Below are 27,920 nucleotides of genomic sequence, written 5' to 3' on the forward strand. Positions count from 1 at the left end.
TAACACGAGGGAGTATGCTGAGGTCATGGAATGGTTCTGTGTCATAATTCTGGAGACTAAATGAAACAATACATATGTTGAAACTCATAAAAGTATGTACTAATAAAAAATTGACTTTTACTGTATGTTAATTTACAAAAATAAAAGTAAAAGGATGATAAAAGATATACAAAGCAAACACCAATTCAAATAAACCTAGCATGACTACAGTATCAAACAAAATAGATCTCAGAGCATAGTACTAAAAATTAAGCAGGTAATTTCATAATAAAGGTCAGTTTACCAAGAGAACATAAATTCCTTAGATGTTTGTGTGTTTAATAGCAGAGTTTCAAAATGCATGAAGCAAACTCTGAGAGAACTACAAATAGAAATAAACAAATTTACAATTATAATTGGAGATTTCAATACCATTATCTCAATAATTGATTTTAAAGGTGACAGAAACCAGTAAATATACAGAAATCAGCAAGGATATTGAAACAACACTATCAACCAACTTGACCTAATTGGCATTTACAGAATACTTCACCAAAGAACAGTAGAATGCAAATTATTTTCAGGTATATGTGAAACATTTACAAGATAGATCATATTCTGGGCCATAAAACTAGCCTTAAAAAATTTTTAAAGGATTCAAGTCATACAAATTATTAATATGTTCTCTGACCCCAGCTTAATTATATTAGAAATCAAAAATAGAAAAATCTCTGGAAAATCTCCAAACGTTTTGAAACTAAAACATACTTCTAAATAACCCATGAAGAAATCAAAAGAAAAACTAGCAAGCATTTTGAACTAAATGAAAATATAACATCAAAAATTGTGGAGTGCAGATGAAGCTCCACTTAGGGGAAATTTATATCAGTCAATGACTATATTAAAAAGAAGAAACATCTCCTATGAAAGATCTGTTTCTTTCTTTAAAAACTAGAAATAGAAGAGCCAATTTATCCCAAATTAGGCAGAAGAATCGCAATTATAAAGATCATAGTGGAAATCAATGAAATAGAAAACAGAAAGACAGAAAAAGCAGTAAGACCAAAAGCTGTTCCTTTGAGAAGCTCTATAAAACTCTAACAAGACTGATTAGGGGAAAAAAGAGAGAAAATACAAATTACCAATGCCAGGATGAATAGAAGTGGCACAAACTAGAGATTCTACAGGTATTAAAAGGATAACAAGGAAATACGAACAACTTCATGCCAATAAATCTGACAACTCAGTTTACACGGACAAATTCTGTGAAAGACACAAGCTACTAAAGTTTTAGAAGAAATAGATAAGCTAAATAGCTACATGTCTACTATAAAATTAAATTTTAATTTAAAATTGTTTCCCCAAGGAAAACTCTAAGATGAAATTATTTCACTGGCGAAATCTATCAAGCATTTAAGGAAGAAAGAACACCAATACCCCACAAACAAATCCAGACTATTAGGAGGAGAGCATATATCCCAAGTTATTCTACATGGCCAGTGTAAAGGTAAACTGAGGCTGGAGCCGAACCGGGAACGAAGACACAAGGCAAATGGCAGTGAGAATAGCCTTTATTATCGCGGGCGAGGTTCCTCGGTCCAAAGGTGCGGGCCAAGGAAGTCGCACTGAGGGAGGAGGGTAGGGGCTTTTTATACCCCGAGAGGTAGGGAGGCTGGTTGTGCAAACAGGACCTGGGGGGTCTTGAAACTACTAGGGCAGGAGTTGAGTAAGGGTCATGAGGAAGGGGTCTTTGGAAACTGTTAACCGAAACTGCTGTTTACTAACTTGTGGAATGCAGGTGAGCTGCAGTTCATGGGGGAGTATGGTTGCCCAGCCAGAACTCTGAGGCATGTAAGTCTGCTGGTGTGTACAAGGGTGAAGGGAGTCTTTAACAAAAGGCCTGCTACCCCAGGTAACACCGCCATGTTGGGTCTAGTTTCCTGCCTAACAGCCAGCATTATTCTAATACCAAAACCAGACAAGACAATCACAGAAAGCCAAGATCAAAATCCACTGGGCACAAAGATGTAGAACTTTTCAACAAAATTTTAGCAAGCCAAATTTACTGATATATAATAATAATAAATACATCATGACCAAGTGAAGAGTTTATACCTCCAATGCAAGGTTATTTTCACAATCAAAAATTAATCAATATAAATCACCATACTAACAGACTGAAAAAGAAAAATGCTAAGATCATTTCTTAATTGCTACAGAAATAAAAGGCATTTGTCAAAATCCAACATTCATTCCTGATTTTTTTTTAAAGTAAACTCGCCAGATGTGGTGGCTCATGCCTGTTATCCCAGCACTTTGGGAGGTCGAGGCAGGAGAATTGCTTGAGCCAGCTGTTTGAGACTAGCCTGAGCAATATAGTGAGACATCGTCTCTACAAAAAAAAAAAAAAAAAAATTAAATTAGTCGAGTGTCGTGGCACACACATATAGTCCCAGCTACTCTGGAGGCTGAGGAAGGAGGATTGCTTAAGCCTGGGAGATGGAGGTTGCAGTAAGCCAAAATCATGCGACTGCACTCCAGTCTGGGTGACAGAATAAGACCTTGTCTCAAAAAAAAATTGGAAAATTAAAATAAATGTTTAGCAAGCTAAGAATAGGAGAGAACTTCCTCAAACCTACAGATAACATCATACTTAATGGTGAAAGACTGAATGCTTTCACCATTTTTCTGGAGGTTTTATCCAGTGCAATAAGGTAAGGAAAAAAAGGCATCAGACTGGAAAGAAAAAAGAAAAGAAAAAAACAAGAAAAGAAAAATAAAGGGAAAAGAAAAGAAAGGAAGGGAGGGCAAAGAAAGGAAGAAAAGGAAGAACGAAGGAAGGAAGGAAGGAAGGAAGGAAGGAAGGAAGGAAGGAAGGAAGGAAGGAAGGAAGGCAGGCAGGCAGGCAGGCTGGCTTATTTATAGGTGAAATGATTGCCTATATAGGAAAACCTATAGCATCTACCCAAAAAAGTTGCTAGAACTGGTAAGTCAGTTTACTAAGGTTGCACAATGCCAGATCAATAATTAATAACAAACTGTATTACTATATACTAGCAACAATCAGAAATTTAAATTATGTATTCCAGCATATTTGACTTTCAAATTGGTATGTGATAGCCCTCTCTATCACTTTGACACTTGCAAATAACCAAAAATACTCAATTGAGAGAGCAGGACAAGAACACACAGAAGTGGCCTAAAAAGGGAAAGTGGCAGACAGTCTTCCAACTTTTGTCCTAAAGATACACAGTCAATTCAAAGAATAAGAATAATTTATTGTACCTCAACCTGAGTGCCCCAAGAGCTATGCCCAAGAAAAACTATAGACTCATTTCCCTATATTCTAGCTGCTATTCAGGAAATGAAAAGAAATTAAAAGTATCATTTTCATAAAAACCACAAGAATCTAGACTGTTTGAACTCTCATTTTATAAAATGTAAATTATCTTAATCATTATGCTTCTTTCTTTTGTTAACGACATATTAACAATATATTTTTAAAGCTGTTTATTTTATTTTTTTATTTTTTTATTATACTTTAAGTTCTAGGGTACATGTGCATAACGTGCAGGTTTGTTACATACGTATATTTGTGCCATGTTGGTGTGCTGCACCCATCAACTCGTCAGCACCCATCAATTCATCATTTATATCATGTATAACTCCCCAGTGCAATCCCTCCCCCTCCCCACTCCCCATGATAGGCCCCAGTGTGTGATGTTCCCCTTCCCGAGTCCAAGTGATCTCATTGTTCAGTTCCCACCTATGAGTGAGAACATGTGGTGTTTGGTTTTCTCTTCTTGTGATAGTTTGCTAAGAATGATGGTTTCCAGCTGCATCCATGTCCCTACAAAGGACGCAAACTCATCCTTTTTTATGGCTGCATAGTATTCCATGGTGTATATGTGCCACATTTTCTTAATCCAGTCTGTCACAGATGGACATTTGGGTTGATTCCAAGTCTTTGCTATTGTGAATAGTGCCGCAATAAACATACGTGTGCATGTGTCTTTGTAGTAGAATAATTTATAATCCTTTGGGTATATACCCAGTAGTGGGATGGCTGGGTCATATGGTACATCTAGTTCTAGATCCTTGAGGAATTGCCATACTGTTTTCCATAATGGTTGAACTAGTTTACAATCCCACCAACAGTGTAAAAGTGTTCCTATTTCTCCACATCCTCTCCAACACCTGTTGTTTCCTGATTTTTTAATGATTGCCATTCTAACTGGTGTGAGATGGTATCTCATTGTGGTTTTGATTTGCATTTCTCTGATGGCGAGTGATGATGAGCATTTTTTCATGTGTCTGTTGGCTGTATGAATGTCTTCTTTTGAGAAATGTCTGTTCATATCCTTTCCCCACTTTTTGATGGGGTTGTTTGTTTTTTTCTTGTATTTTTGTTTGAGTTCTTTGTAGATTCTGGATATTAGCCCTTTGTCAGATGAGTAGATTGCAAAAATTTTCTCCCATTCTGTAGGTTGCCTATTCACTCTGATGGTAGTTTCTTTTGCTGTGCAGAAGCTCTTTAGTTTAATTAGATCCCATTTGTCAATTTTTGCTTTTGCTGCCGTTGCTTTTGGTGTTTTAGACATGAAGTGGAAAAATTCCCTTTGAAAACTGGTACAAGACAGGGATTCCCTCTCTCACCACTCCTATTCAACATAGTGTTGGAAGTTCTGGCTAGGGCAATCAGGCAAGAGAAAGAAATCAAGGGTATTCAGTTAGGAAAAGAAGAAGTCAAATTGTCCCTGTTTGCAGATGACATGATTGTATATTTAGAAAACCCCATCGTCTCAGCCCAAAATCTCCTTAAGCTGATAAGCAACTTCAGCAAAGTCTCAGGATACAAAATTAATGTGCAAAAATCACAAGCATTCTTATACACCAGTAACAGACAAGCAGACAGCCAAACCAGGAATGAACTTCCATTCACAATTGCTTCAAAGAGAATAAAATACCTAGGAATCCAGCTTACAAGGGATGTAAAGGACCTCTTCAAGGAGAACTACAAACCACTGCTCAGTGAAATCAAAGAGGACACAAACAAATGGAAGAACATACCATGCTCATGGATAGGAAGAATCAATAGCGTCAAAATGGCCATACTGCCCAAGGTTATTTATAGATTCAATGCCATCCCCATCAAGCTACCAACGAGTTTCTTCACAGAATTGGAAAAAACTGCTTTAAAGTTCATATGGAACCAAAAAAGAGCCCGCATTGCCAAGACAATCCTAAGTCAAAAGGACAAAGCTGGAGGCGTCACGCTACCTGACTTCAAACTATACTACAAGGCTACAGTAACCAAAACAGCATGGTACTGGTACCAAAACAGAGCTATAGACCAATGGAACAGAACAGAGTCCTCAGAAATAATACCACACATCTACAGCCATCTGATCTTTGACAAACCTGAGAGAAACAAGAAATGGGGAAAGGATTCCCTATTTAATAAATGGTGCTGGGAAAATTGGCTAGCCATAAGTAGAAAGCTGAAACTGGATCCTTTCCTTACTCCTTATACGAAGATTAATTCAAGATGGATTAGAGACCTAAATGTTAGACCTAATACCATAAAATCCCTAGAAGAAAATCTAGGTAGTACCATTCAGGACATAGGCATGGGCAAGCTGTTTATTTTATTATCATAATGTTTAGAAAAAGGATATACTTCATCAACATGATATTATCAGCAACCCAATCATTTACCTCAGGATAAACATTCAGAGAAGTTAACCCAGGGAAAGGCAACACATGTTAATCTCTATAGGCTCTTAGAATAACCCATTTTTTTAGCATTCTATTAACTAGATGATAACTTAAGACTATAAAATGATATCTTACATTGACTTTAGAACTAAAAATGAAGAGAGAAAGTAAGTAGTTGTAAGGGAGGAAAACACAAAAAGAACAGTCCAATAGGCACCAATCTTAAAATGAGAAAAGGTCAACTAGAAGCCTACATAGCCAGAGTAACGAGGCATTTTCAACCTTTATAGGTTTGAGTAAGTATCGCCAGTAATCAGGAAATGATTTGTTTCCATATACCTAAGTATTGTGTAATTAATATACACTGCCACCAGCTGAAGCATGATACCCTAATTATGGCCTCCAGGTCTTAAGGATGAAAGGGATGTTTTCAAATGGCAGTTAACATTTTTCTCCCTGTTTTTTTCTTTCTTTCTTTCTTTTTTTTTTTTTTTTTTTTTTTTTTTTGTTGTTGTTGTTGTTGTTTTCTTTTCAGCAGGAGAATGGAAGAAACGCAGGCCAGCAAGAAGACATTCTGCATAATTCTGCTACTTCTATCAAGAATAAAATATTTATTATATCATTCATTCCAAACTTTTAGCCTTTGCTAATACATCTTTTTACATTTATAGTTAAGAAACACAATATTTATAGACATTGTATTTTAAAAGGTAAGACAATTTAGAGCAAGACTAGTAGAAATAAAAATACAAAACTACACCATCATCAAATCTGGGTTCAAGTCTCAGTGTTTTTCACTTACTGGCTATGTGAACTTCGGCAAGACTCCTAATCTCTCTGAGCTTCAGTATCCTTATCTATAAAATGGAGATAACAATTCTTGCCTTTTGTACCTCATAGCATTTTTTCAAGTATCGATGAGGAAAGTATATATGAAACTGATTTATAAGCTGCCATCCAAATTAATTTAATCCACAAACAACATCAATAACAGCATTAAAAAGGCACTGAGTACTTTCTCTATCCCAGGGCTAAGCTCTTTATATGTATCATTTCTTAATAAAGTTTAATTTTTAATTATAATTGACACATAATAATTGTACATATTTATGGGGTACAATGTGATGTTTCAATGCATGTATACATAGTATAATGATCAAATCAGGGTAATTACTATATCCATCATCTGAAATATTTATCATTTCTTTGTGACTTTGTGGCAATAACATTCAAAATCTTCTCTTGTAGCTTTCTTGAAATATATATTACATTGCTATTTACTACTGTAACCCTAGCCCTAATGTGTAATAGAAAACCAAAATTTATTCTTTCTAACTGTAACTTTGTACTCATTGACCAATCTTTCCCAGTCCTCTCCTCTCCCCTACCCTCTCCAGCCTCTGGTAACCACTATTTTACTCTACTTCTTTGTTTTTTTTTTGTTTTGTTTTTTTTTTTTATTGAAGTTTCATTGATTTTATTAAAATATACATTGCTTTATTTTATATCTATATATACTATAATCAAATCTGAAAACTCATCAAGATTATGGCATAGTTGATTATGTCTTAGTTATTATTTGTACTTTTCCATAGCCAACATGCAATAAAGGTTTAGTTCTAAATATTTTTTTCCTTTTTACACCATTTCAATCAAAACATGTTACAATTGAGTAAAACAATCTGAACCAGCCTTTAATAATACATGACTTCCAAGATTGTACTAATTACTTTGTTTTTGTCTACTGTCTTCCACAATGATTTAGAGACATTTTCTTTTTTTTTTTTTCTACTTCTTTGAGATTACCATTTTTAGATTCCAAATATGAATGAGAACATGCAGTATTTCTCTTTCATTGCCTGATTTATTTCCTTAACATAATGTCTTCCAGGTTCATCCATATTGCCACATATTACAGGATTTCATTCTATTTTATTGCTTAATGGTATTCCATTATATCTGTCTCTCTATCTATATCATATTTATATATAGATGTAGATGTAAAATTTTTTCTTTATCCATTCATTTGTAGATGAGCATTTAGTTTAATTCCATGTCTTAGCTATTGTGAACACCACTGCAATAAACATGAATGTGCCAATGTCTCTCCAACATGCTGATTTCCTTTGGATATATACCCAGTAATGGGATTGCTGGATCATATGGTAGTTCCATCATTAGATTTTTAGGAACTTCCATACTGCTTTTTATCATTGTTGTACTAATTTACATTTCCACCAACAGTATATAAGAGTTCCCTTTTCTCCACATCATCACCAGAATTTGTTATATTTTGTCTTTTTTATAATAACCATTCTAACTGGAATGAGATGATTTTGCATTGTGTTTCTGATTTGCATTTCTCTGATAATTAGTGTTGTGTAATTTTCCACATATCTGTTGGCCATTTGTATGTCTTATTTTGAGGAATGAAATGTCTATTCAGGTCTTTTGCTCATTTTTAATTGGATTATTTATGGGTTTTTTGTTTTGTTTTGCTTTTTTTGCTGCTAAGTTCCTTATACATTTTGGATATTAACTTCTTATCAGATGCATAGTTTGCAAGTACTTTCTTCCATTCTGGAGGTTGTGTCTTCATTTGGAAATGCAAAAGAGTCTGAAGGGCCAAAGCAATCATGAGCAAAAATAACAAAATTGATGTCATCACATTACCTGGTTTCAAAATATCCTACAAAGCTATAGTAAACAGAACAGCCTGGTTCTGGCATAAAAACAGACCCACAGGTCAATGGGACAAAATAGAGAACCCAGAAATAAATCCATGCATTTACAGCCAAGTGATTTTTTTTTATAAAGATGCCAAGAACACACATGAGGAAAGGACAGTCTATTCAATAAATGGTGCCAGGAAAGCTGGATATCCACATATGGAAGAATGAAACTAGTCTCTCACTACACACAAAAACTAACTCTAAATAGGTCAAATACTTAAAAGTAAAATCCAAAACTGTGAAACTACTAGAAGAAAATACAGGATAATGCTTCATGAAATTGGGGTGGGCAAGGATTTTTTAAATAAGACCTCAAAAGCAGAAGCAACGAAAGCAAATAGACAAATTGGAGTACATCAAACTAAAAAGCTTCTTTATCGCAAAGTAGCATCTCTTTTAATGATAATTAGTATGCTAGTAATACAAAAGGCGGACATTTATTAAGCAGCATCATGTACTGATCACAGGCATACAGAAACAACAACTTAGATCCTAGACCTTGAGGAGCTCACTGATAGGTGATATTTATAACAGATAAAATGTATGAATAGAAGAAGATACTAACTCTGCTTGGGTCAAGAAAAGTTTAACAGAAGAGGTACCATCCATTTAAGATGGATCATATACACCATGGAGTACTACACAGCCATAAAAAAGAATGAAATCATGTCCTCTGCAGTAACATGGATACTGCTGGGGGCCATTATCCCAAGCAAATTAAGGCAGAAACAGAAACTGAAATATCATATGTTCTCACTTATAAGTAGGAGCTAAACATTGGGTACACATGGACAAAAAAATGGAAATAATAAACATCGGGGATTCAAAAAGGAGGAAGAGAGAAATGGGAGAAGGGTTGAAAAACTACCTATTGGGTACTATGTTCACTACTTGAGCAATGGAATCACTAGAAAACCAAACCTCAGCATCACGCAGTATACCCATGTAACAGACTTGCACACGTCCCCCTGAATCTAAAGTAAAAATAAATACTTTTTAAAAAGAAAAAAAGATAGGTCATTATAAATAAATTGAGGTTTACCAGACAGGAAAAGTAAAGTAAGGGCATTCCAGGGAGAGGAAATGTGTACAAACACACTAACATATAAACACACAATATATGTTTAGGGAATAGTGAAAAATCCAAAGCCTTCCAGGCATTTTCCTTGACCCTCTCTCCTACTAACTTTGCCAAGATAATACAGAAGCAAAGATTATATGGCTGAACGGATAAAGAATTGGAGATTGCCAAAGCAATTAGCAGTACAAGAAGAGACCATAAAACTGAAGGTGCTTGGAGAAAATGCTTGTAAATCATGTATCAGATAAGGGATCTGTATCTAGAATACATATATATGTAAAAACATATATATGTAATATAACATATATGTGTGTATGAACTCTTACTACTGAGTAATAAAAAGATAAACAACCCAACTAAAACATGGGTGAAGGATTTCTTTTTCTATTTGTTTTGGTTTATTTTCTTCTTTCCTGGTGACTTGGCACAGAACAAGAATAAGATTTGTTTTTTCTTCCAGGATCACATACAAATGGCCAAAAGCATTAAAAAACATATTCAACATCATCAGCAATCAGGGAAATGCAAATCAAAACTACTTCACACCTACAGGGATGGCTATAATACTTTTAAAAAGACAGTTAATAAATGCGATAAGAATGTGGAGAAATTAAAAACCTCATGCACTGCCAGTGTGAATATAAAATGGTGCAGATACTTTGGAAAACACTGGCAGTTCTTCAAAAAATTAAACAGAATTACCATAGGGTCCAGTAATTCCACTCTAAGGTATATATGTCCTCACAGACATTTACACAAGAATATTCATAGCTTTTATTCATAAAAGCCAAAATGTATGAAAAAAGAAATGCTTATCAATGAATGAATAGATAAACAAAATATCCACACAATGGAATATTATTTGAACACAGAAAGGAAGGAAGCTTGTTATATGCCACAATATAGACGAACCGTGAAAACATTATGGTAAGTAATAGAACAAGTCACAAAAGACCACATATTGTATGATTCCATTTATATGAAATGCTCAGAATAGACAGATCTACAGAAACAGAGAAAAGATAAATTGTTGTTGTATTAATCCATTCTCACACTGCTATAAAGAAATACCTGGAACTGGTCATTTATGAAGAAAAGAAGTTTAATCGGTTCATCATTCCACAGGCTATACAGGAAGCATGGCTGCGGAAGCCTCAGAAAACGTACAACCATGGCAAAAGGTGAAACAGGCATATCTGACATGGTGAGAACAGGACGAAAGTGAAGGGAGAGGTGCTACACACTTTCAAACAACTAGATCTCTTGAGAACTCACTCACTATCACGAGAAAAGCAAAAGGGAAAATCCACCCTCATGATCCAATTGCCTCCCACGAGGCCCCCCCTCCAACACTGAGGATTACAATTTGACATGAGATTTAGGCAGGAACACAGAGCCAAATCATATCAGTTGCCATATTGAGGAAAGAGTTGGGGGCAAGTGTGGAGTGACTGCTAACAAATATGGGCTTCTTTTTGAGGTGATTATAATGTTCTACAATTGATTGTGGTGACAGTTGCACAATCCTGTGAATATACTAAAAGCCATTGATTTGCACAATAAATGGGTGAATTATATGGTATGTGAATCATATCTCAATAAAGCTATTATTTTAAAAACTGAAGGTGCTAGGAAGGGTATCATTCAATGAATTACCATAGGGTAGGACAATAAGAGAAAGATGCTGACAACTTGGTATAATAGGGAGAAGTCAAAGAACAGAAAGTTTCCATGAAAAATAACCACAGATGTAGTAGTAGCCAAGGAGTGAGTGAAATGAAATAATCCTTGATTTTACCAATTACTACTTAAGCTAACCCTAGTTAATCTTTCTTACTTGAGTAAAATTCATTTGCCCCGCTAACTCAGTCATGGATTATCCTAGAACTTGTTCAAGATTCTAGCAATCCAAGCCTGTTAGGTATCAAATGACTTTCTAGGAATTTTCTTTGACAGCCTAGTTTGCTGAAGCCATTCAATGGAGATGAGTAACCTGCTAGACCTGCTCAAGCCAACCATTTGCTCAAGCCAACCAGATGGATACCTTATTCGGTATACCCATAACTTCTTTTTTTATTATATAATCACATATTAATACATAATCATTTAATTCATTAACTATTTTTCTGTTTTCTTCAATAGTCATCGCAGAAAATAAGTGGCCTCATCCATCTGCCCAATCTTATCCAGTGGGAGACACCATGACTCCTACCCTCACTGCTCTGCTCTGTCTAGGTGAGACTTAAAGAGAAAGAGGAAAGACCCTAGTCTGAGAGGAACCACATCCCATAGCCAGAGCCTGGTCCATTAATGACCCAGGGGTTCAGGAGTTCCCTGTGGTATACCCATAACTTCTGATCAGTTCTATTTCCTGTGAGACCGTCTCCATTTAGCTCAAGTGGAAGGAAAATAAATGAATATTTATTATGAACCTTATTTCCATAAATTGTGACATTTAATCCTCAAATCTCTTACCCAGATTACAAATTAAAAAAAGCTGGGCCAGAGAGTATAAATGACATTCCCAAAGTCACATAACTAGCTAATAAGGGGCACGATTAGAATTCTAGTTTTGGCTGAAACCCATGTCCTTCTCACTACAATTAGGCAGCGGGTAATCCTGCAGAGTGAGACTTATTACAACAGTTTCTCCCCATGGATCAGTCCCCCGACAGCTACTTTCAATGCCTTTTGAAGCTGGAGTATGTTATTGCTAATTTTAAAACAATGATAACATTTACACATTAAACACTTCTCTAGCTTGTTCTCTTGACAACCACACACTTAAGATTAGATTTTAAAAAGTTCCCTGTTAGTGATTGGCCTTAAAAATCTCAATTTGTGAGAACATAATTTTTAATAAACTTTTAAACAGAACATAGAAGGGTTTTAATAGCAATATAGAGTGGTATCTCTATGCTACCACAGGAAATATTGTAACAACATAAAAAATCAGTTGAAGAAAAAGTATCTTCAAGTAACACAAAATTTCAGGTTACTTTCACATAACTGTTCTTTCTCAGCCTAGACCAATGAGCTAAGGCATGGCAGAGCTAAGGGCTCTGAGACCCAGCTACACTTGTTTTGTCGGCTGTTATATATTTTTTTTTATTACAAAGGTTATGCAGAAAAATATTTCCATTGTAAATAAAAATTAAACACTAGGATTTTACAGAGCAAAATATGACAGTATTCCTCAGCTTCCCTAGTGTTTCCCTACCATTTGCTATGCATTCACATTCATATGTATACATATTGTATAACTTTTCTACTGATAAAAAGGATTATACAATACATATTGCCTTATTACATTTCTAACAGCTTTATTGAGATATAATTTGAATACCATACAATTCACCCATTTAAAGTGCACAAATCAATGGTTTTAGTATATTCACAGATATATGCAACGATATCCAGAGTCAACTTTAGAATATTTTTATCACTGCAAAAAGAAACCCTGCACCCTTTAGCTTTCATTCTCATATCCCCCCAATTTCCCTAGCTGTAAGCAACCAATAGTCTACTTTACATCTCTATAGATTTCTTTATTCTGGACATTTCATACAAATGGAATCACATAAAATATGGAATCACAGAAAATAGGAACTTTGGTGACTAGCCTCTTTCAATTAGCATAATGTTTTCAAAGTTCATCCATATGATAGCATGTATTAGTACTTCATCTTTTAAAACAGCTGGATCATATTACATTGTATAGATATATCACATTTTCCCTGTTACTTTTTTTAAATATCTTATATTCTTTCCATTGAATATGTACAGATATTACTCTTTTTAGTGACTGCACACTATTGCATAGTTTTGGTGCAACATATTTCATGTAACCATTTACCTGCTGATAGATATTTAAGTTCTTTCTAATGTTTATCCATTGTAACAATAATTTATAACCTACATAAAATATATAGTGAGAAAAGAAAAGGCCATGACTCTTGGAGGAAGAAGGTCCCACCTCTAGAACAATGGTCTTAAAAGTATGTTCCTTGATCTGCAGCATCATCTAGGAACTTGTTAGAAATGCAAATTCCTGGGCCTTATCCCCAGAGTTTTTGATTCAGAAATTCTGGTTTGGGACCTAGTGTTCAGTGTTTTAACAAGCCCTCCTGATGATTCTGATATGCACTAAAATTTGAGAACCATTGCTCTAAATATCTCTCACTGCACTACAGTGGCAATCATTATTTGGTTTCCAGTAAATTTTAAAAATTAACAGGACCACAATAATTGGCTATCTATTTTGTTGATCTTTTCAAAAAACTAGCTCCTGGATTCGTTGAGATATTGAAGTGTTCTTCGTATCTCCATCTCCTTCAGTTCTACTCCAATCTTAGTTATTTCTTGTCTTCCGCTAGGTTTTGAATTTGTTTGCTCTTGCTTCTCTAGTTCTTTTAATTGTGATGTTAGGGTGTCAATTTTAGATCTTTCCTGCTTTCTCTTGTGGGCATTTAGTACTATAAATTTCCCTCTACACACTGCTTTAAACGTGTCCCAGAGGTTCTGGTATGTTGTGTCTTTGCTCTCATTGGTTTCAAACAACTTATTTATTACATAAGGTAGGAATATAGTAGTGAGTGGGGTATTTCTTATTTTTCTTTAGTGAGAGCACTTTGGTATACCAAAAACACTTCTTCCTCACATACTTTTCCTATCTGTTTGACCCCTTATTCTCTCTTTCCATAACTTGAAAAATCAACAAGTAAACCATTTATGCAGCTTTTTTTTTGAGTACCTTAAAAATCTATCCTCAGATATATAAAAAACAAAAATAGTCAAAGACTCGTTTTCATATATTAGAGGATTAGAGGGATTTTTTTTAATATACTTTAAGTTCTGGGATACATGTACAGAACATGCAGGTTTGTTACATAGGTATACACGTGCCATGGTGGTTTGTTGCACCCATCAACCCATCATCTACATTAGGTATTTCTCCTAATGCTATGCCACCCCTAGTCCCCCACCCCCTGACAGGCCCTGGTGTGTGACATTCCCCTCCCTGTGTCCATGTGTTCTCATTGTTCAACTTCCACTTCTGAGTGAGAACATGTGGTGTTTGGTTTTCTCTTCTTGTGTTACTTTGCTGAGAATGATGGATTCCAGCTTCATCCATGTCCCTGCAAAGGACATGAACTCATCCTTTTAATGGCTGCATATTATTCCATGGTGTATATGTGCCACATTTTGTTTATCCAGTCTATCATTGATGGGCATGTGGGTTGGTTACAAGTCTTTGCTATTGCGAACAGTGCTGCAATAAACATACATGTGCATGTATCTTTATAGTAGAATGATTTATAAATTCTTTGGGTATATACTCAGTAATGGGATTGTGGGTCAAATGGTATTTCTGGTTCTAGATCCTTGACGAATCACCACACTGTCTTCCACGATGGTTGAACTAATTTATACACCCACCAACAGAGTAAAAGTGTTCCTATTTCTCCACATCCTCTCCAGCATCTGTTGTTTCCTGACTTTTTAATGATCAACATTCTAACTGGCATGAGATGGTATACAATCTCACAATATACAATCATGTCACCTGCAAACAGAGACAATTTAACTTCCTCTCTTCCTATTTGAGTAAACTTTATTTCTTTCTCTTGCCTGATTGCCCTGGCCAGAACTTCCAATGCTATGTTGAATAGGATTGGTGATACCATCTCTGTGGTTTTGATTTGCATTTCTCTAATGACCAGTAATCCTGAGCTTTTTTTTCATATATTTGTTGGCCACATAAATGTCTTTTTTTGAGAAGTGTCTGTTCATATCCTTTGCACACTTTTTGATGGGGTGGTTTGTTTTTTTCTTGTAAATTTGTTTAAGTTCTTTGTAGATTCTGGATATTAGCCCTTTGTATGATGGATAGATTGCAAAAATTTTCTCCCATTCTGTAGGATTTCTGTGCACTCTAATGATAGTTTCTTTTGGTGTGCAGAAGCTGTTTAGTTTAATTAGATCCCATTTGTCGATTTTGGCTTTTGTTGCCATTGCTTTTGGTGTGTTAGTCATCAAGTCTTTGCCGATGCCTATGTCCTGAATGGTATTGCCTAGGTTTTCTTCTAGGGTTTTTATAGTTTTAGGTCTTACATTTAAGTCTTTAATCCATCTTGAGTTAATTTTTGTATAAGGTGTAAGGAAGTGGTCCAGTTTCAGTTTTCTGCATATGGCTAGCCAATTTTCCCAACACCATTTATTAAATAGGGAATCCTTTCCCCATTGCTTGTTTTTGTCAGGTTGAACAAAGATCAGATAGTTGTAGAAGCATGGCATTACATCTGAGGCCTCTGTTCTGTTCCATTGGTCTATACATCTGTTTTGGTACCAGTACCATGCTGTTTTGGTTACTGTAACATTGTAGTATAGTTTGAAGTCAGGTAGTGGGATGCCTCCAGCTTTGTTCTTTTTGCTTAGGATTGTCTTGGCTACACGGGCTCTTTTTTGGTTCCATACGTAATTTAAAGTAGCTTTTTTTTCTAATTCTGGGAAGAAGGTCAATGGTAGCTTGATGGGGATAGCATTGGATCTATAAATTATGTTGGGTAGTATGTCCATTTTCATGATACTAATTCTTCCTATCCATGAGCACGGAATGTTTTCCATTTGTTTGTGTCCTCTCTTATTTCCTTGAGCAGCAGTTTGTAGTTCTCCTTGAAGAGGTCTTCCACACCCCTTTTAAGTTGGATTCCTAGGTATTCTATTCTCTTTGTAGCAATTGTGAATGTGAGTTCACTCATGATTTGGCTCTCTGTTTGTCTATTATTGGTGTATAGGGATGCTCGAAATTTTTGCACATTGATTTTGTATCCTGAGACTGCCGAAGTTGCTTATCAGCTTAAGGAGATTTTGGGCTGAGATGATGGGATTTTCTAAATATACAATCATGTCATCTGCAAACAGACAATTTAACTTCCTCTCTTCCTATTTGAATAAACTTTATATCTTTCTCTTGCCTGATTGCCCTGGCCAGAACTTCCAATACTACGTTGAATAGGAGTGGCGAGAGATGGCATCCTCATCTTGTGCCAGTTTTCAAAGGGAATGCTTCCAGCTTTTGCCCATTCAGTATGATATTGGCTGTGGGTTTGTCACGAATAGCTCTTATTATTTTGAGATACGTTACATCAATACCTAGTTTATTGAGCGTTTGCAGGATGAAGGTGGGTTGAATTTTGTTAAGGCCTTTTCTGCATCTATTGAGAAAATCATGTGGTTTTTGTCATTGGTTCTGTCTACGTGATGGATTACATTTTATTGAGGATTTTTGCATCTATGTTGATCAGGGATATCGGCCTGAAATTTTCTTTGTGTGTGTGTGTGTGTCTCTGCCAGGTTCTGGTATCAGGATGATGCTGGCCTCATAAAATGAGTTAGGGAATATTCCGTCTTTTTCTATTGTTTGGAATAGTTTCAGAAGGAATGGTATCAGCTCTTCTTCACACCTCTGGTAGAATTTGGCTGTTAATCCATCTGGTCCTGGGCTTTTTTTGGTTGGTAGGCTATTAATTACTGCCTCAATTTCAGAACTTGTTATTGGTCTATTCAGGGATTCGACTTCTTCCTGGTTCAGTCTTGAGAGGGTGTATATGTCTAGGAATTTACCCATTTCTTCTAGATTTTCTAGATTATTTGCATAGAGGTGTTTGTAGTATTCTCTGATGGTAGTCTATTTCTGTGGGATCAGTGGTGATGTCCCCTTTATCATTTCTTATTGTGTCTATTTCATTCTTCTCTCTTTTTTCTTTGTTAGTCTGGCTAGAGGTCTATCTATTTTGTTGATCTTTTCAAAAAACTAGCTCCTGGATTCTTTGAGATATTGAAGTGTTCTTCGTATCTCCATCTCCTTCAGTTCTACTCCAATCTTAGTTATTTCTTGTCTTCCGCTAGGTTTTGAATTTGTTTGCTCTTGCTTCTCTAGTTCTTTTAATTGTGATGTTAGGGTGTCAATTTTAGATCTTTCCTGCTTTCTCTTGTGGGCATTTAGTACTATAAGTTTCCCTCTACACACTGCTTTAAACGTGTCCCAGAGGTTCTGGTATGTTGTGTCTTTGCTCTCATTGGTTTCAAACAACTTATTTATTTCCGCCTTCATTTCATTATATACCCAGTAGTCATTCAGGAGCAGGTTGTTCAGTTTTCCTATATTTGTACGGTTTTGAGTGAGTTTCTTAATCCTGAGTTCTACTTTAATTGCACTGTGGTCTCAGAGACTGTTTGTTATGATTTCTGTTCTTTTACATTTACTGAGGAGTGTTTCACTTCCAATTATGTGGTCTGTTTTACAATAAGTGTAATGTGGTGCTGAGAAGAATGTATAATCTGTTCATTTGGGATGGAGAGTTCTGTAGATGTCTATTAGGTCTGCTTGGTGCAGAGCTGAGTTCAAGTCCAGAATATCCTTGTTAATTTTCTGTCTCATGAATCTGTCTAACATTGTCAGTGGGGTGATAAAATGTCCCACTATTATTGTGTGGGAGTCTAAGTCTCTTTATAGATCTCTAAGAACTTGCTTAATGAATCTGGGTGCTCCTGTATTGGGTGCATATATATTTAGGAGAGTTAGCTCTTCCTGTTGAATTGATCCCTTTACTATTATGTAATGCCCTTCTTTGTCTTTTTTGATCTTTGTTGATTTAAAGTCTGTTTTATCAGAGACTAGGATTGCAACCCCTGCTTGTTTTTTGTTTTCCATTCGCTTGGTAAATATTCTTCTATCCCTTTATTTTGAGCCTACGTGTGCCTTTGCACGTGAGATGGGTATCCTGAATACAGCACACTGATGGGTCTTGACTCTATCCAATTTGCCAGTCTGTGCCTTTTAATTGGGGTACTTAGCCTGTTTACATTTAAGGTTAATATTGTTATGTGTGAATTTGATCCTGTCATTATGATGCTAGCTAGTTATTTTGCCCCTTTAATAATGCAGTTTCTTCACAGTGTCAATGACCTTTACAATTTGGTATGTTTTTGCAGTGGTTGGTACCGGTTATTTAGTGCTTCCTTCAGGAGCTCTTGTAAGGCAGGCCTGGTAGTGACAAAAACCTCTCAACATTTTCTTGTCTGTAAAGGATTTTGTTTATCCTTTGTTTATGAAGCTTAATTTGGCTGGATATGAAATTCTGGGTTGAAAATTCTTTTGCTTAAGAATGTTGAATATTGATCCCCACTCTCTTCTGCCTTGTAGGGTTTCTGCAGAGAGATCTGATGTTAGTCTGATGGGCTTCCCTTTGTGGGTAACCCGACCTTTCTCTCTGGCTGCCCTTAACATTTTTTCCTTCATTTCTACCTTGGTGAATCTGATGATTATGTGTCTTGGAGTTGCTCTTCTTGAGGAGTATCTTTGTGGCATTCTCTGTATTTCCTGAATTTGAATGTTGGCCTGTCTTGCTAGGTTGGGGAAGTTCTCCTGGAGAATACCTTGAAGAGTATTTTCCAACTTTGTTCCATTCTCCCCGTCAATTTCAGGTACACCAATCTAACTTAGTTTTGGTCTTTTCACATAGTCCCATATTTCTTGGATGCTTTGTTTGTTTCTTTTCATTCTTTTTTCTCTGATCTTGTCTTCTCACTTTATTTCATTTAGTTGATCTTCAATCTCTGATATTCTTTCTTCTGCTTGATCAATTCGGCTATTGATACTTTTGTATGCTTCACAAAGTTCTCGTGCTGTGTTTTTCAGCTCCATCAGGTCATTTATGTTCTTCTCTAAACTGGTTATTCTAGTTAGCAATTCCTATAAACTTTTTTCAAGGTTCTTAGCTTCCTTGCATTGGGTTAGAACATGCTCCTTTAGCTTGGAAGAGTTTGTTACTACCCACCTTCTGAAGCCTACTTCTGTCAGTTTGTCAAACTTATTCTCTGTCCAGTTTTGTTCCCTTGCTGGCGAGGCGTTGTGATCCTTTGGAGGGGAAGAGGCGTTCTGGTTTTTGGAATTTTCAGCCTTTTTGTGTTGCTTTTTCCTCATCTTCGTAGATTTATCTACCTTTGGTCTTTAATGTTGGTGACCTTCAGATGAGGTTTCTGTGTGGATGTCATTTTTGTCGATGTTGGTGCTACTCCTTTCTTCTGTTTGTTAGCTTTCCTTCTAACAGTCAGGCCCCTCTGCTGCAGATCTGCTGGAGGTGCTAGAGGTCCACACCAGACCCTGTTTGGCTGGGTATCACCAGCAGAGGCTCAGTTGGAAATGCAGAAATCACCCACCTTCTGCGTTGATCTTGCCAGAAACTGCAGACTGGAGCTGTTCTATTTGGCCATCTTCCCTTTTCCCTACACAGCTTTAAGATGTCAGGAGATGGAAAGATTTTCATTCCTGACTCTCAAATATCTATTGATGATACCCACAGGACAATGAACCTTAGATAGACCTCAGCTCCAATTAGAAACTGAAATACTGGGGAAATGGGATTTTACTGAATTCAAAGATTGAAACTAGAAGGAAATTTAGAGGTATGCTAGTCAAAAGTCACATTTTGGAGAAAAAGAAAATGAAATCCAGTGAAATTACATTTAAACACAGAGGATGCACAGCAAGTTTAAACCTTGTCCCTCATTATATTATATTCTATATACAGCTTTACTATAATGGTTCTTGATCAGGGATATGCATGAAATCCATCTGGGGAGATTTCTTTTAAATATGTATTTAGAAAGACATATTTTCATTATCTTACTAAGGGTAGTAAGAGGACCGATATAATTTAACTATCTTTAGAAGACATTAATGGACATCCAGTATCATATCGCTCTCTAATTCAGCAATGCCCACAGAAGTCGGAAAATGTTCACAAAGGTCAGAAGTACTTAGGCTTCTAATCCCTGTGCTAAGTAGTTCCAGATTGCTGTGTTTCATGTTCTTTTGGCTTTCTACTGTGTTTCTGTCCCCTGCTTTGATTTTAGTTATTACTTATTACATGTATCAGAGGGTTTGTATCCAGCAGTCCTAACCGCTACTCCCACAGGTACTACTACCAATGTGAGTTGAGGCACTAAATAAATACAATCTTTAGAACCATTACAAAGATGATAGTAAAACAGGCTGTGAATGAGGAACTAGAAAATTCAGTGTAGGGACCCTGTAATACTTACTTTGACTGCTATGGAATGAAATCAGATATGGTATTCTGTAAGAGGGTGGCATACTGGCAAAACATCCTTTACACAAACCAAACAAAAAATTGACTTTGAGGATTTTTTAACCTCAGGAATGTGTACATTCCTCCACCAAGATTTCTCTCCTGGTTAGTTTTTGTCTTTGTTTCTTTATTTAATAAACTTCATTTTTTAGAGCAGTTTTGGGTTCACAGCAAAACTGAGCAAAAAATAGTTACCATATATTTCCTATTCACACATACACACCCACAACCTCCCCCACTTCTGACATCCTGCACCACAAAATCCATGGTGGGTTTTTTAAAGCTATGTAAATACTACCAAAGAGACCGCTTAAATTACCTGTAACACCACAGAACTGTGGGTATTGCTGGTAAAGATGCGTGTAGGTCCTGCCTTGGAAGACTGCAAATGGGATGAGAGGCCCATTTCACTGCCTCCAAGGGACAATTTCATGTGTTGGTCTTCCTCTTCCACAAGAGATCTGAAAGTTTTTTTACATAAGAAAGAAGGGGAAATTAAAACTTGTAAAATTTACAATGAGATCATTTAGAAAAAAAATCAATCACTATTGCAATCATATGACCATACAATATGGTGAATATTGTTTCACTATATTATATGCTTGTATCACTCTTTATCTTAGAAGAAATGTATATTTGTAAAATGCTTTCCAAGTACAGAAAATACAGATGATAACTGAGAAATCAACTTAAAAGGTGGTTCAAAATTATAGTCACAGAGTTTTTAGAGGCCACAGTAATTACTGCTGCTATTTTACTATTTAGATAGCAATGCCATCAAGTTGTGTTGCATATAGTTAAAATTAATTTGGAACACCTAATTTTGAAAAGATAAAAATCATAGCTACCATTTATTGAATAGTCATTATATAGCAGGTACTTGCCAATAATTTTATACACAGACTAAAGAAGGGTCAGAAATCACTTACCTGGGGTCAAAATGTTATTAAAGTGGTTGGCCCAGGGTTTGAATCTAGGTCTAGTCTGATTCCCACTCCAAACCCCCATTAATAAAAGTAAAAGATTAGTTGTGATATATTAACGCATTACTTTCTCTTCTGTTATTAGTAATAGTTCTAGTCAACCTCAACTGAAGAAAATTTTTCACATGAAATAATTTCTTTTTCTAACAGTATCTCTCACTTACCAGTTGGGGATTGTTAAATAGCTACAATCTAGTCACATTTCCACCTTTTCAAAGAAATGAATACTAAAAATATAAATACAGACAATTCTGTATTTGCACATATTGCAGTAATAATATTTTCAAGGGGCATAAGTAAGAGGGGGGAGAAACTTAGTCAGTAGGTCACTTAGTTGCAAAAAAAATATGACAATACATTTGACAGTTTAAAAATCTCAGTTAGGTTATATTAAAAATGGGCCATTATTAACAACCTTTCATCATTTCTTAGAAGAGATCTTATGTTTCTCCATAGGTATACATTGCTAAAATAATCTCTGGATCACCTGCCTAAGAGTGGGGAGCCCAAGGCTCATGAATTTGGTTCTGCATTCATGATATAGACTGCTAAAAAGACTGCTAAAGTAGACATTAGGAAAAAAGAAGGAGAGCAGATTTTCAAGTGCTGGAACTCTTCATCTTTTCTGTAATTTCCTCAATTTTGAATTATTTGCTTTTCTAACTATCTAACTGAGCTATCCAATATCAGAAAGGTTTCACCTTTTTTTCCTATCATACCTATAACCCCAAGTTGATCAGTTTTAACAAGAAAAAGACTATACTAAAGATTCTACTTTTTGAATTATGACAACAACCAAGTGGTTTTAAGTCTTGCAATAATTAGCAAAAATTCTGGCCTTAAGGGTGACATCAATTCTTCTTAATGATATTAGAGCCATAGTATAACCAAAAATGAATTAATAATACATAACCATGTTTAATTCAATCCTGATAGGTATTTAATAAAGAAGAGAATTTAAGTAAGGTTTTAAAAAGCATAAAAGAAAATGGATATAGCCTTCCACCAGAGCGTCAGAAATAGCTTTAAAGAGAATTAAGTTATATTTATGATATATAGCACACACACACACACACACACACTTTTAAACAACTTTTGTGGACAGGCATTTAAAATTACAGAATCAATTGGAAAAGTCAGAAATTGATTGATGGTGACTGGTATCCCTAACCAGAAAATGTCTATTCATCCAGATTATATTAATAGGATATTCAAGCAGACTGTTTTATTAGTTTCTGTATTCCCTGCACAGAGCCTGGCACGAGAGACTTAATATATGTCCTCTGAATGAATACAGAATCTTCTTTCTGTAGATCATTCTAAAGACATTTCTTAGTTATGCAGTGCTTAAATGACCATCAATTTTATAAAACCATCAATTCTTATAAAACCACAGATGTAAAAGGGACAGGAGTAAAGCTGAATTCACATTGCCAAAATGACATATGCTGGAAATTGCTTTTTTTGAGTAAACTACAGATAACAACTTGTTTACTTTGTCATTTGTCTCTTGCTCTTAAAAACAGAAAGCAAAAAGTGAAAATGCAGCCCTTTCTTGCCAATATAATATGCTTGCCTTTTTAATTAATTACTTCAAAAGCTGAAGAAACCTGGACTAAAATTATCGTTTTCATGATGTTTTATCAGTATCTTCTGACTTTTTAACATTCAAAACACTCCCTACTAATTTCTGCATTGATAACAGTACATGCCATGTTAACCCTCTTAGCAGATTCAATATTCCCATCTATCTCCCCTTTATTAAGTTTATTGATTGAAAGTGAAGAGCACTGTTCTTCAACAGTGCAAAGAGATAACACTTCTCTGCAAACCCCAAGCCACAATTATATCAATCTATGCTTAAAGGAATGATTATCTGAGTAATGCCAAGAAAAAAAAAATAACAGTTTTTAATCTGATGTTTTTTCAACTCATATAGTTAAACACAATAGACATACAAGTCATTCTCAATGTGGGGAGGGGGAGCAGGAGGCATTTTGCTCCTCCTCCCACCCCCACGATTCGTAATGTCTACAGACATTTTTCACTGTCACAGCTGGGGATGCTGTTAACCATCTTGCAAAACACAGGACAGTTCTCTAGGTCAAAACTGTTCTCAGGCAAAAAAGCCAAGTGCCAAAGGTGAGAAATCCTAATATAGAGGAATTTACTGTCTCGTGAAAATTTTTCTCAAGCAATTTCATGACTTAAATAATTTCCCCATCATAGGGTTGAATCCATGTGGTAATGCTAGCAATATGAAACACAGCAGGATTATTAATTACCACTAATTCTTCCAAGGCTACCTAACAGAATACCTCTGCTCTCCACAGGTCTATCAGTTTGAAAACTCAAGTCTAAGAATACATAAGTAGATAATGGCTTTGAAGTTTATAAGAAAATTATGCAGCAAAGCTTTTGTTTTACATAAGCCCATGTAAGAATAATAATTTCCTAAATCTGCATAAAACAGTTGTTATTTGGATCCACTTTTACATGTTAAGTTAGAATCTGGCAAATTCTGTCTAAATAGTCCCATTTCACCAACCCTATAAAATTATTCGTGGGAGAAACTATATTAACCAATTTTGTTTCTCAACATTAAATCTCTCTTTTCCCTACAATATTATAGTCTGCATATTGCTTGCATGCCACCCCCGGCCTACCCCATCACCACAGCACACATCTTATTCTTGAAACAATGGCCAACCATAAACCTCAAGAGCAATCTTTCACAGAGAATCGCTCAACTGTGCTTGCTCAAAGAAAACAACTACTTTTTTGATGAGTATTAGCTTAGAGATGGAGGCACTGTCTGATCATTTTACTGAAAGCATTGTAAACGTGGTCAAACCAAACATACACAGACTGTGGCATTTCTCTGCACTGCATTTAAAGACAAAGGGAAAAAAAGTCTCAGCCATTGTCATATGTTAACAAAGGGCTGCCAACATTGTAATCTTGCCTCGAAATGTCCACATATTTAAAATTACCCGAAGGGAAACGTGTAAGTGATATGAGCACACAATTCACAAAGATCAAGGTGCAAATGGTTAGCAGATAGAAAAATGTTCAACCTCATCAGTATTCCAGAATATGCAAATTAACACAAAGATTCTATCTTTAAACCTGCAAAATTATCAGAGTACAAGATATACTCTCAAAATTGCTAGTGCAAACATGTAATAAACTCCTACTACTGTCTGCATAGAATTGTTCACCCAAATGGATTTTTTCAAAGGAAATTTAAAACTCACTAAATGGACAAATGTGGTTTTTTTAATAGCAAGCAACATGACAATGAAGAATTGTGTCCTGGTATCTATGTCCTGGTAGGTAGGCCACAGCAAGAGTGCTCTGCTGATCTGATTTAAATGTGTTTTCTTCAACAAATCCCTCTGTAGAGGTTTAATTTGGAAGAAGTTCTATAGAAAACCATGTACTCATATAATTCATTATAGTAAACATGTTTGTTGGAATGCTATATGGGGAAGGAGAATGTACCTCTTAATTGCATCATTTGGCTCAAAATCTACAAATAATCTTCCAATGCTCCTCAATCTCCATACCTAAATAAATCCCATGATAATCCACTGAAACCAGTACCATTGTGTTTAAAAAATAAGATATCATCTTATTATATTATAAAATATGTACCTCATTTTCTTGGTTTCTACCATTGCAAATAGCAGTTCATGTTATACAGAAGCCCAGGTGTGGTCAAATTTCATTGTCAAGGAAAAGGGAACATTTTGGTGCTTCTTGAAATTATTATCATGAAAACACAATAAAAACACTTAATTTTTCTTGGTAGAGAGGTTATGTGTGCCAACTCATGCATTGGTACATTAATGTCTAGCTCACATCAAATAAAAAGCCACATCTTGATACTGCTATGAATAAAAGATTATTCTCTACACTTTCCTGTACTATTTGTAATTTCTGAGGGGAAAAAAGAAGAATTAGAGAAAAGCTAGAAAGGTAAAAGTATATGAACAACACTTTTCTATTTAGTTCCCTCATTTTTTTCATAGTGCTTCACTTGCCATCATTTCATTACCAAAAAAGGTTAAATCTAACAATATATTCTAAAAACTCAATTTCACTGCAACAAAAGAATGAAAGTCCCAGGCCGGGCATGGTGGCTCACGCCGGTAATCCCAGCACTTTGGGAAGCCAAGGCAGGCAGATCACCTGAGGTCAGGAGTTCGAGACCAGCCCAGACAATATGGTAAAACCCCGTCTCCACTAAAAACACAAAAATTAGCCATGCACGGTGGCACGCACCTGTAATCCTGGCTACTCAGGAGGCTGAGGCAGGGGAATTGCTTGAACCTGGGCAGGGGAAGGCGCACTGAGCCGAGACTGCGCCACTGCACTCCAGCCTGGGTGACAGAGTTAAACTCCGTCTAAAAAAAAGTCTCTTGCATTAGTGTCAAAAGTATAACATAGATATTTCAAGTTCCCAGATTAATAATATTACCTTAACTAAAGTTAGTGTCAGTGGGTTGGTACACAGGAACAATAACAATAACAAAACAAAATGAAAACAAAAACAAGAAAGCTATGAATGGTTTAACAATACAACAAAACAGGTTGGTTAATCAAGGCACTGACTATCCACTACCCAACCCCCAGGAAAATAAAATACAGATTGCTCACACTCACAATTTAAAAAGAAAATCAAGAAAAGGGTTTTCTTCAAAGTACTTTCCATCCATTTGCTTTTCTGCTCTGAAACAGAGAAGTGTCTGCTAGCAGCAGCATTTGCTAAATGAAACATTTCTTGTGATAAAGTCGCATGGCAGGTGGAGAAGAAATTTCACCACCTGTTCTCATACTCATTTGAATTTCAGGGCTAAATCTGTCAAGGTATTTCCTTCCACCCTTGAGAAATAAATTAAAAACTTAAGATGGTAGAAGCCATTTCCCATTGGCTTTTTAAGATAGAGTCAAAGTATTCATACTGCATTGAATTCTAAATATATTAATAGCTTTTCTACTCCTCTCTTTTTCCACATTTCCCAAACAAAAGCCGAATGGTATCACACAAGTTTGAGTGTACACATACTCAACTTTCATTACGAAGAAAAGGACCATGTTTTGAAAAAAATCGGGAACAAAATTTCCAACTCATGAAGTAAACTAATGTATATAAACTAAGCCTGGCATTTTTGTTGAAAAAAATAAAAACTTAAAATTTCAAATATTGAAAGATTTGTCCCCCAAGTAAAATGTCATTTACAGTATCATTACGCAAAGAAATTATAAATATCATAGCAACTTCACTCTCTTTTTTCTTTTTCAAATATCAACAAGAGTGAGCTTGAAAGTAATATCTATTAATAAAGCATAAATTAATTGTTGTTTAAAGAATATATCTTCTTAATGAGGTGTTTGCCTGAAAGGAATCAAGAAAGATAAAGCTTTTGTTAGTTATTTGTAGTTTTTTTAATGACATAAGTATATTATCATCTACTCGAAATCATTTCACTAATGGAACTCTTTAGTTACAGATGAGATTTTATAAAATAGCTGCTATCTTTCCAAGGCTATAAGAAGCTATTGCACGGGCTATAAGAAGCTATTGCACAGGCTTCTTATATGCATATGTCTGTCACATTTAAAATAGAATCATATTAATAAATAGCTTATGTCTGTTTTTAACATAGGAATAAGATCGTTTACCCAGCACCTGCTGTGTACTAAGCACTGTACCAGGCACATTCTAGTATCCTACTTAATCCTTGTAATAACCTCATTTAAAGACAGGGAACTGAAGCTTGGAGAGTTTAAGGCCTCACCATGAGTCTGGTAACTATGATTTGAACCTACATCTGAATCGAGAGCCCATATTGTTTCCATTTATACCAAGCCTAAAAAATTAAAAATAGCAGACAGTAGAGGCGATAAGTCACTTAGCATTTCAATGCTTAATTCATAAGCACAAGGAGGATATCAGAGAGATACATTCTGTTATAGGCAAGTAATTTTCTGGTTTAATTAATTCAATCTGAAGATCACTTACTTTTACCATTCTATTTCCATAAAAACAATACTAACACTAAAAATCTTTCATGCTATTGTCCCAATACATATGGGGTAGGGAGGTAGTAAATCCTAGAAAATAACTCAGATGAAATTTGGGGAGAATTTCACACACTGATATCAACATTTAAAAGAACAGATTCTGAACTCTAATGCCAACCGTCACAATAACAGATACAACACTATGACGTAGATAAGGGAATTCGGATAGACAAATGATACT

The 27,920-nt window shown here is 35.6% G+C and overlaps 1 protein-coding gene across 3 annotated transcripts in view; it reads right to left on the reverse strand.

Annotated features, from left to right (window-relative positions):
* KLHL13 (kelch like family member 13) overlaps nt 1-27,920 on the reverse strand; it is a 219,018-nt gene that overhangs the window by 36,529 nt on the left and 154,569 nt on the right. For all 3 annotated transcript variants that reach the window (XM_030934700.1, XM_030934699.1, XM_030934698.1), the window contains one exon: nt 20,986-21,127. In XM_030934700.1, coding sequence (XP_030790560.1) covers nt 20,986-21,099 — 114 coding nt within the window. In that variant the 5' untranslated portion in view covers nt 21,100-21,127. The remainder of the gene's footprint in view (nt 1-20,985; nt 21,128-27,920) is intronic.

The sequence above is a fragment of the Rhinopithecus roxellana genome, chromosome 7 (assembly GCF_007565055.1).
Source record: "Rhinopithecus roxellana isolate Shanxi Qingling chromosome 7, ASM756505v1, whole genome shotgun sequence".
In the NCBI taxonomy this organism is placed as follows: Eukaryota; Metazoa; Chordata; class Mammalia; order Primates; family Cercopithecidae; genus Rhinopithecus; species Rhinopithecus roxellana.